At 44.9% G+C, this 10,579-nt stretch overlaps 1 protein-coding gene across 1 annotated transcript; it reads right to left on the bottom strand.

The window, feature by feature from the left end:
* Positions 1-1,681: 1,681 nt before the first annotated feature.
* Positions 1,682-9,017, bottom strand: MCM2 (minichromosome maintenance complex component 2). Its single transcript, XM_069968731.1, has 16 exons — positions 8,919-9,017; positions 7,940-8,130; positions 7,680-7,849; positions 7,093-7,356; positions 6,392-6,611; positions 6,101-6,308; positions 5,876-6,010; positions 5,556-5,747; positions 5,366-5,459; positions 4,798-5,048; positions 4,573-4,699; positions 4,380-4,492; positions 3,895-4,137; positions 3,095-3,277; positions 2,781-2,936; positions 1,682-2,255 (listed from the first exon to the last, which is right to left on the bottom strand). The coding sequence occupies exons 1-16, from the start codon at positions 8,922-8,924 to the stop codon at positions 2,145-2,147; spliced, it is 2,664 nt and encodes an 887-aa protein (XP_069824832.1). The 5' UTR covers positions 8,925-9,017; the 3' UTR covers positions 1,682-2,144.
* Positions 9,018-10,579: the final 1,562 nt, after the last annotated feature.

Below are 10,579 nucleotides of genomic sequence, written 5' to 3'. Positions count from 1 at the left end.
CTGTTGTAGATGGATACAGCCTTAGTACTGTCTGGAAAAAGCACGATTACTAACCGGTAATCTTTTCATTAGCCCATGACAGCACCCCTGGAGAGGAGTGGAAATTAAACAAAAGAACTAATTATATAACAAAATTTGGCAAACAATAGTAATAGGGTTGGGTTTTAGATGACGCCCAATGACAGCACCCCTGGAGGACTAGAATAGTAATCCCCCTAGGGAGGGGGACCACAGCCGAAAGAACCTTTCGACCAAAGGACAAATCTGATATGGGATTTAGCTGTAACCTATAGTGTTTTAAGAATATATGGACCGAAAACCATGTGGCTGCTCTACATATCTGGTCCAAGGAAGCGTCAGCCCTTTCTGCCCAGGAGGTTGCTACTGCCCTAGTGGAATGGGCCGTAAAATAAGCAGGAAGGGTCTTATTCTGGGCTGTATATGCCATAGTAATGGCTTGTCTGATCCATCTACTAACCGTAGGTTTAGAGGCAGCTTTTCCCTTGTTAGGGCCCCAGAATTGGAGTAATAAGTTTTCGCAGGAGCGAAAACTTTTGGTAACCTCTAGATACTTAAGGAGGCATCTTCTTACATCAAGCGAATGATAAGTTTGTTCCCCACTGTTTGTTGCATTGTCACAAAAGGAGGGCAAAACAATTTGCTGATTCTTATGAAATTCAGAAACCACTTTGGGTAAAAATGAAGGTAGAGTTTTCATGATCACTCCCCCTCTAGCTCCACCACGCCACCCATGCCTCCCCCCGCACGAGCCCTCAGACAAGCCGGGAGCGGCGGTGAGCGCAGCGAGAAGCAGCAGCCTTTCCGACCCCCACCAGACTCTAGGATTCTGTCCGGAGACAGACTTAGTCCACCAGGGAGCCCCACAAGGCAACAGCCGCCGGGGGACCTGCAGCCGGCGTGGAGGAGGTATATGATCTTCATCCCGGAATGGGACGAGCAACACAGGCTTCCCATCCGCAGGACAGGAAACCTGAACTGAGGTATGGAGAGGCGTGTCAAGATTTTATCTTCACAGGTTTCCTGTCCTGCGGTGGGAGGTCCTCTCCAGGGGTGCTGTCATTGGGCGTCAGGGTAAACATTGATACAGCAGCAGGCAGGGCTTTTCCAGGTAGGCTGGATTCTGCTTTTCCTCAGTGTGACCATACCCTAATGAATATCAGAAGAGTAGGCCGGCAGTCCCGCCCCCAGTTAACCAAAACAACTTATCACAGAAACAGCGCTGAGGATGAAGGCAAGAAACTTTTCTCCCTATAGTGCACGGGTTGCTGAGAATGAAGGCATAAGTACAGTAGATACTTCTATACTGTTTGTGTTTCCCCTTAAAAAGGGGGTTTGAAATTTTGGAAAACAGAACACCTTGACAGATTTCTAATCCATCTAATCCATCCATCAAACCTGTAAATTCGATGTGTAACTTGACATGTCACCGAGACCGCATTAACTCCATGACCTTTAAGCAGAGCCAACAGGGGTACCACAACACTGCCATGAACTTTGCTCCCCACTCAGTGTCTGTGTGGGCAGGACGGGACCATAGATTTACATTATACATCCGTCCTGCTCATATACATCCGTCCTGCTCATGTGACAGCCAGAAGAGAACAGTTAACTAATAAAGTGAAAACCAAAACGACGCAGATCCCAGAAACATTCATACAAATTAGCATAGAAAACAAGTTTTACTAGAAAATTACAAGTTGCATTAGTTTCAAATATACAAAAAGTACTATCGTAGAAGTAACATTCTTAGCGCAAAAAGGCTGCTTGATGTCCAAGCAGCATCAAATCCAACATATTAAGGTTGTGCCCAGGCAAATGAATGCTAAATCACATTCAATAGATGGTGTAAAGTTCTACAATGAAGTCAAGCTAAAAAGGAAAAAAGTTTAAACTTGGTGTCATAATGTTTCTATAGAGAGTGGAATCGTAGAATGCAACATTACAACGGCACTGGAACTTTAGTCACTTAAATTTAACACCCTGGCTCTGACTTCATGCCACACATACTGCACTTAGTTCATTTGGTGCAAAGACATGCCAAAAAATCTTTCACTTTTCCTCATGTGCTGACAGAGGTCAAAGCGTCCACGTGTCCCGCATCATATCTTGAAGAGCATGCAGGCTCAGAACTGCTGGATAATGAGTTTCTTCTTCACATCATGCGTAAATCTGTTAAACTTGAATAAGTCGCTGTCGTAAAACGCTGACAAGTTGTGGATATTAATCTGCCGAGCCTGAAATGAAGACATTGGTGCTCAAAGCGGGAAACAATGCACATATTGCTTAAAATTTAAGACACCAACCTCCCCCCCCCCCCCGAGATCAGAGATCTCTGTCCATTTACATTTCTTTAGAAGCACCATACCCCAACCCACCCCCACAACCAATAGTCACATTTTTATTGAACATCTGCTTGGGGAGGGGGCAGAGTAACCAATTTATAAATCCTGCCAGTTAAATATTTTAGGCATTTGTCAAACCATTGGAAAGACCAGGGAATTGTAGTTTTTCAACAGCTGGAGGGCCAAAAGGTTCCCCATCCCTGGTATAGGCCAAGGCTTTTGATTGGAAAGCTTAAATGATAAAGTCCTTGACCCCCCCCCCCCCCCCCACCCAAAAAAACTGCATAGAAGCTAGAGAACATAGTAGTAGACTGCTGTAAAAATTGTAAGCCATGCTGAATTAGTGAGAAGGATATGCTTTCCTACCATGTGATCTACCAGCAAAAGTATCTTTAGCATAACGTCAAAGAGGCTTACCTTGTCTACAAGATCCTTCTCAGACACCTCTATCGTGTCCTGCTGTGCACCATATCTATTCCTCTGGTAGGTTACTTGTTCAGCCACCAATTGTTTCAGTATAAAGAGCAGAAGCTCATTGTTGTCTCTTCTGAATGCCAGGTATCTGGCAAATGTCTGTAAATGTAATATTCCATGTTACAGCTCTGTGTATTTATATTGTTCAGTTTAACCAAATCATATTTACCATGGATACAGACAGATTCAGGCAAGCAAAAAAGGCTTCTTATTGCATAATTCATACTAGTAACATCATCAAGAAAAGTTTAACATACCTTTCTCATGCTTCGCATAACACTGAATTTCTGTGTGTCAATGAAACTCTCCAGCATTACTCTTATGGCCATATTTACATCATCCTCAACCACATAATCCCTCAAGTGCATTCGTGCATGTGCCTCTGCCATACGAATCATTGATTCAATGTGTCGTACGGTAATGGGGATACTGCCAGTAGCCTGGAAAGGACAAAAAGGTTAAATAGAAGAAACACACAAGTACTTCTACATTATACAGCAATTTTGTAATAGAAAAGCTACCATATTGCGAAATAAGAACCTAACAGACCGGTGCCACCTAGTGGCAGAATAGTAGTATACTGGTCCCCTTAATCTCTGCAGCCAAGAGTGCTGCTTAAAGGACAAGTGCCCAGTAATTGAAGCACATTACAAAGTTATATAACTCTGTAATGTGCTTCAATCACCTATCTGCCTCCCTTCCCTGTCTTTTCCCCCCTCCACCCCCCACCATGAAGTGTCCTGACTCACACAGACCTGATTACTGTCGTCACGTCACCAAGCTCTTCTCTCAGCTCCTTCTCCTGTTACACTAGCCTCCCCCCTCCGCTGCCTTGTCAGGTGACAGGTTTGCTCAGCTCCCATTGGCTGAACAACTGCAAGCCATCACTTGTCACATGTCATGCTTATCTTCCCTCAGACTGACTCCGGCACATAGGCAGCTCCCCCCTCCCCTCATACCCTCTCTCCTGCTGCCGTGGACTCCATGAAGGAGTCATGTCACTAGAGAAGATAAGCTGAGCATCATACCAAAAGTAATATCAAAATGAGCAACATACCATGGACTCTTTCCTAAGATCACTGTACATCTTTGCCACTTTATCCTGATCCATCTGGTTCAGCTTTGGGCGGACCTTTTCCTTGGCATATATGATGTATTTCTTCAGCACTTCTTGAGGCAATGGTTCCACACCAAATGTATTGGGCAGAACATGTTCCTCTGCGTCTCCATTTATTACATCTTTGTTGCTTGGATGATGTTTAATATGGCTCCCAACCACAAACCTAGCCAGCATTTCATCCTAAAAACAAAAGCCAATATTATTTAAAAAGAGGACAAAAGATTATGCTTGAAGAGGCTACTTCAACAATGCATTAAACATGGTACCCGGAAACAGCTCCCAGCACACACAAATATATCCACTAACGACAAGAGGGGGCCAAGTGCACCACCACTATATGATGGAATTACAAGTCATAGCTTGTACTGTTCAGCAAGATTTACTGTATTCACTTCATGGACAACATAGAGCTCATCATTTACCTGAACAGGGTCCACTGTGTCTCTCACCACACAGAGAATGTCAAATCGAGACACAATGGGCTCAGTCAGATCCACATTCTCAGAAAACGTTAATGAGGGGTCATAACGTCCTCCTGAAAGAAAAATGAGTTTAAAAGAATGACCTGGTGCAGCATTTTACTGAACAAAAGAAGATAAACTAAAAGGGTTTTACCAATGGGGTTGGCAGCAGCAATGACAGTGCAGCGAGCCTGCAAAGATGTGACAATGCCGGCCTTAGAGATAGAAATACTCTGCTGCTCCATGGCTTCATGGATACTTGTTCTGTCTTGGTCATTCATCTGCAAATTAGATGACTGCATTAGTATACAAATGGGAGCCAGAAACACATATGGGCCTTAAATGGTCAAATTGGAAATTATTCACAGAAGCTACAGACCTTATCGAACTCATCAATCAGACACACTCCTCTGTCAGCCAAGACAAGGGCTCCTGCTTCTAAAGTCCATTCCCTGGTTACAGGATGGCGCTGGACATAGGCTGTCAAACCCACAGCTGAAGCTCCTTGGCCAGTGGTGAACACAGCTCGGCTTGCAACTTTTTCTACATACTTAAGAAACTGGGATTTTGCTGTTCCTGGGTCACCACATAGCAAGACATTGATATCCCCTCGGACTTTGTGCTTACCACCTGCAGGAAGAAAAAAGAAAATAAAACATCGGCACAAATCAAACAATTGCAGCGTATATTTTTCTAAGAGGAGAAAAGCTACAGACAGGTCAATTTCTTTTTGCACCCAACTATTTGAGTTTAGCTTTACACCCAGAAAATCCTACTTTACACCCAGTGTTGGCCACCACTAGGTTTTTAGTTAAATTTCACAGTTTCATCTAGATCTAGTGTACACATAGGCACAATGGATCAGAAATAAAAGCATAAAGACCGTTTAATAGCTACACTATCAGTGGTGGATTCCACAGATATCGGCCATTGTCTTACATACACACCTGGGTTTTTTGGCTCTCCTCCAAATAAAGCAAGAGCAAGGCCTCTTTTGATGTCCTCATGTCCATAAATAGATGGAGCAATGCTCGCAAAAATCTGCAAAAACAAAAATATGTAGGTGTTATAAACTGGTTCCTGAAACTGAGCTTTTTTTTTTTTTTTTTTTTTTACAGTGTTAGTTTTCCAGCTTACCCTTTCTCCAATTCGTTCATCTTTGGAAAGAGCCACAATGGCTTTGACATCCTCATCAGTTAATTCTGCTACAGCAACTTTGTCATCTTTTTTAGTGACATGATTGGCAAGAATAACCGTGGCAAACACCGGGAAACCGTTGGCCGTGTTAAGGGATCCATCATAGTTGTTATGGTAAATACCAGTGAGTTCCTGTCAGAAAGAACATAGCTCAACTGCAGTAGGTACATACCACTAACATCCCTTTATTCTCAGACTCTAGGCACCCCATAGAATAACAGAATATCATAGTACTGTGTCATTACCCATTTAATACTTACTATTTCATCTCCAGGTTTACAGCTGTCCACCAAATCTGCAAGAAGGATAGCATCTTTGGAGCGAGGAAGCCTGCCAGCCGCCACTTTGCCTGGACTCTCCTGAATGGTGATACGCTGGTAGTTCTGATATACAGTCTGGAAAAGGAAGGGAGGGGTGATAAAGGAAACCTGTCCCCAAATGCTTTTACACATACAAGTAATGAGACAGTATCAAAAACATCATACCTCTTCCATGTTGATTTCAAATGGTCCCAAAGACTGACACTCAGGACAGGATCCTGGCTTCACCTCTTGGTTCTGAGACTGGAAGAAAGGCCCCAAGACAAAGTTGCATTTGTTACAGTTGTATTTCACCATACTGAGCTGCGGCAGGACCCCTGTACAGCAGGTCACCACACCACTGGTACGGATCAGCTGATTCAGATGCAGCTGCCTAGAAGGACAAGAACCATAATCACATATTTGCATACACCACATTAACCCCAAACCCACAAGCAGCACTGTAACAAGACTCACCTGAGGGATCGAAGCTCTTCTACCAGTGGAAGGTGAGAGATGCGGACATGAATTTCACGGGCAATACGATCATACTTTGGGTACATGACCAAAACAACCTCCTTAGCGGCCTCATCAAAAATTTTTAACATTTCTGCAGGAGCTTCTGGCAGGAAATAAGCCAAGACATGCTCACGGGCAGCTAGGTCTTCATAGTTCACCACTAAACTCTCCTTATTGTCTAAAATGAGAAAAATTAAATAGAACATTACATCTTATAGCCTCCAATGTGGGAAAAACATTGAATCTCAGTAGGTCACCTACTATTAGGCTTAGGCTGGGTTCACACTGCATTTTTGCAATCTTTTTCTTCATCCCGTTTTTTGCTAAAAACGGATGGAAAAAAAACGGATGCATTAGTGTGCATCAGTTTTGATCCATTTTTTTGATTGATTTCCATTGTAAAAAAAACGGATCCTTTTTGTTAAACTGACACAAAAGTAGTGTCAGCTACAATCCGTTTTGATCCTTTTTTTTCTTTACAATGGAAGTCAATGGAAAAACGGATGGACACAAATGCATCAGTTTTTTGCAAAAAACGGATTGCAAAAACAGTGTGAACGCAGCCTTAAGTGACAGATCTCCCACACTTAGGACCCCTCCCCTCTATTAGACATGACAAGCTTTAGCTAGACTGTATAAGATTCAGCACAGCTACCCACCTTTGCACATATCGCTAATCTTTTCTTTGAAGACATTGTGCCCATGCTCATCAACATGGGTCCTCAGGAAGTTTTTAAACCGATGGTAGATCTCCAGGCGTGTTGCCGCCATGGACACCCATTCTCTCACAGAGTGTCCCTTCATATCTTCTAAGTTCTCAATGCTCTCAATCATCTCTTCATCTTCGTCTGGGGCTCCTTCTGCAGCACGCTCGGCCAGCCTGCGTTTACGAGCAGGACGATCTTCCTCCTCCTCATCACTGTCTGTAGGCAGAAAGATGGTTTAGTGGTGACACATTCAACATTTGGGTAATATTTGTTTGGTTTCAAGGTTAGTCTTCAGCTAGGTTAGAAGATAACATTTGTTGGGGTGCCAGAGATGGATGGCCCACCAGTGGGCTAACATGGGTGCAAGGCTAAGGTAAATTAAGCAGAGCTGTTGCAGAACTACAACCACACAACAGAGCACTATGTAGTGTTTTATATTTCCATATAGACCCGAACATCTGGCTGCAGTGTTTTTGGCTATTCAATATAATAAAAAAGGCAGTTTTCAGCAACTCACTGAAAAGCCAGTAAATACCAACCATACAGTAGACCTCGTCGCATACGACCAATATCCCGGCCCATATCTCGATCTCTCACTCTCATGGCCTGTTCAGCTGCCTCTCTCTGACTGGCAGTGAGCTCCTCAATGTCTTCATCGTCCAAGCCCTCAGCTTCATATATATCCAGCTCAGAAATTGGGCGATAATCCCTGCAACCCACAAAAAATTACATTGAATGCATTGAACCCATAGGACAGCTCTTCAAATTGATGCAGCTCGTAAGGTCTAGAACACGGTACCTTTCCATGCCGTCTCCAATCAGTTCCTCCCCATCTTCCTCCTCATCCACCGGAAGACCCTCATCTCCCAAGAGGCCTTCAGACTCATCTTCAAAGGGAGGAAGATCTCGCCCAGGACTGGATGTGAGGGCATCTCCACGTCTGGACCCAGTTCGGGGGCTTGTGGCAATAGTAAATGATTCAGAGGAATCCTGCAATACAATGGTTAGCAGTTACTACTATTGTAGGAGTTTAAGCCAGAAGTGTGGATGCTGAAAAGCTGTATTTCACTCCATCACTGGTCATTCCATGATTAGAAATGATGTGCGGACATTGGAAAAAACTCTGTTCAGCTGCAAGGCTGGACACAAACACTTAGGACTTCCAGCATCTGAAGAGGTTGGATGCCAGTTTATAGCTGTATCCGTGTTTTCCAAGACCCCCTCAGGTGGCATCCAACTTCTCCAGATGTGAGGAGATGGACGCTGAGTGTTCATGTTCGGCCATGGGGCAAAACCGGGACATTTTTCTGATGTTAGATATTAGAGGGTATACCCATCTGGATAGTTATTTCCATCCACAGTATAGCCAGGGTAAGGCATAAGTGCCACATCTGGCCATAGTGCACTGAGTTACACCTGACCATCACATGACTCCACAGGCAACTACTTGGGGCATGCTGGGAGGGATAGTCCTGCAATGCACAGACAGCTACTTCACACTAGTATTCTCTGCAGCAAGGAGAGCCACATGGAGCCCCCCCAGCATGGCAGCTTCTCCCACATAGGACAATGGGGCAGGCTGCAGCACCCAGGATGATGGGGTACAAGTGAATCATTACTCCCACCGTGACTGCGCCACTTCCCACAGGCTGCATCAATGTCGGTCTATAAAAGTACACAGCTAGCGCCCCTGCACTGCCACGTCTGCCTGATCACACACCGGCCCCGGTAACACAGCTTCCAGCCCTCCCTCCGGTACTATGATGCCCCCCTCTCACCGCCATGACGATGCTACAGCCGGACACTCCGCACACACGCAGCACAGACTTGCTCCTTCCCGCGGTTTGGCGCGAAAATACCACGTGATAGACTGAAGCCCGCGAAATTCTCCGGTTTTGCATAAACTCCGCCCGATTCTCTATACTACGTAGTGGAAATGGGCGGTGCGTATTGTAGGGGGCGGGGCCAGACACGAATAATAAGGCTACAGTATTGTATAAGGGGAGGATAGAGGGTTAGTATGGTCCTCGCTGGAATGGGTCTAGGTCACGGGTACAGAACCTTGGCTCTCCAGCTGCTGCAAAACCACAACTCCCATCATGCCTTTGGCTGTCCAGGCATAATGGGAGTTGTAGTTTTGCAACTGCTGGAGAGCCAAGGTTCCCTACCCCTGGCCTAGGCAGAGCTCAGGACAGAACATGTATCATCTCCCTTATGTCCTACCAGCCACCCTGACCTTTCAAGGGATTTAATGGAAAATACTACTAGAACACTCAAATATGTCTATTGTAATAAGCAACACAAGAACAAGGGGGCCTAGTCTGAGGATATGGGGGGAGATCAGAAGCAACATGAGAAAATATTACTTTACTGAAAGAGTAGTAGATGCTTGGAACAAACTCCCAGCAGATGTGGCGGGTGAATCTATAGGAAGGGAATTTTCACATCACCATTTGCTGATGGCTCCCGGCCCGCTCAATCACTGTGCCGCGTATAACTGTATGAGCTCCTGACTAAACAGTAAAAGGGCCAGCGTCAACACCCATGGCTCCCAGCCCGCTCAATCACTGCACCACATATAACTATGAGCTCCTGACTAAACAGTGAAAGGGCCAGCATCAACACCAATGGCTCCCAGCCTGCCAAATCACTGCGCCGTGCCACATATAACTGTATGAGCTCCTGGCTAAACAGTGAAAGGGCCAGCATCATCACCAATGGCTCCCAGCCTGCCAAATCACCGCGCAGTGCCACATATAACTGTTAGTGATGAGCGAATAGTGAAATATTCAATATTCGTAAGAATATCTCCCAGATATTCGAACGTTTGATCGAATATTCGATCCCATTAAAGTCTATGGAAACAAGTATTCGATTATTGAAAAACATCTATTCGACCACTTGGAGGTCACCAAGTCCACAATGACATCTCAGGAAAAGGAAAGGGGGATTTGAACGCTTATCGAATATTCGGCGTACTATTCGATAATATTCGATACTATCGAATACCTTACTATTCGATTGAATATCTATTCGAACAGTATTCGCTCATCACTAATAACTGTATGAGCTTGTGACTAAACAGTGAAAGGGCCAGCATCAGCACCAATGGCTCCCAGCCTGCCGAATCACTGCACCACATATAACTATGAGCTCCTGACTAAACAGTGAAAGGGCCAGCATCAACACCAATGGCTCCCAGCCTGCCGAATCACTGCACCACATATAACTATGAGCTCCTGACTAAACAGTGAAAGGGCCAGCATCAACACCAATGGCTCCCAGCCTGCCGAATCACTGCACCACATATAACTATGAGCTCCTGACTAAACAGTGAAAGGGCCAGCATCAACACCAATGGCTCCCAGCCTGCCGAATCACTGCACCACATATAACTATGAGCTCCTGACTAAACAGTGAAAGGGCCAGCATCAACACC

This window comes from Dendropsophus ebraccatus, chromosome 4 (assembly GCF_027789765.1).
Source record: "Dendropsophus ebraccatus isolate aDenEbr1 chromosome 4, aDenEbr1.pat, whole genome shotgun sequence".
Taxonomy (NCBI): domain Eukaryota; kingdom Metazoa; phylum Chordata; class Amphibia; order Anura; family Hylidae; genus Dendropsophus; species Dendropsophus ebraccatus.
Note: the sequence above shows the minus strand (reverse complement) of the source record. Positions and strands in the feature narration are given on the sequence as shown.

Bases quoted from the DNA above. Each gene is read 5' to 3' on its own strand.
- MCM2 (XM_069968731.1), bottom strand. The intron at 7,357-7,679 runs GTTGGTATTTAC...TTCTGCCTACAG, and splicing joins GCGACGAGGTCTACTGTATG to ACAGTGATGAGGAGGAGGAA. The intron at 5,460-5,555 runs GTAAGCTGGAAA...TTGTTTTTGCAG, and splicing joins ATGAACGAATTGGAGAAAGG to ATTTTTGCGAGCATTGCTCC.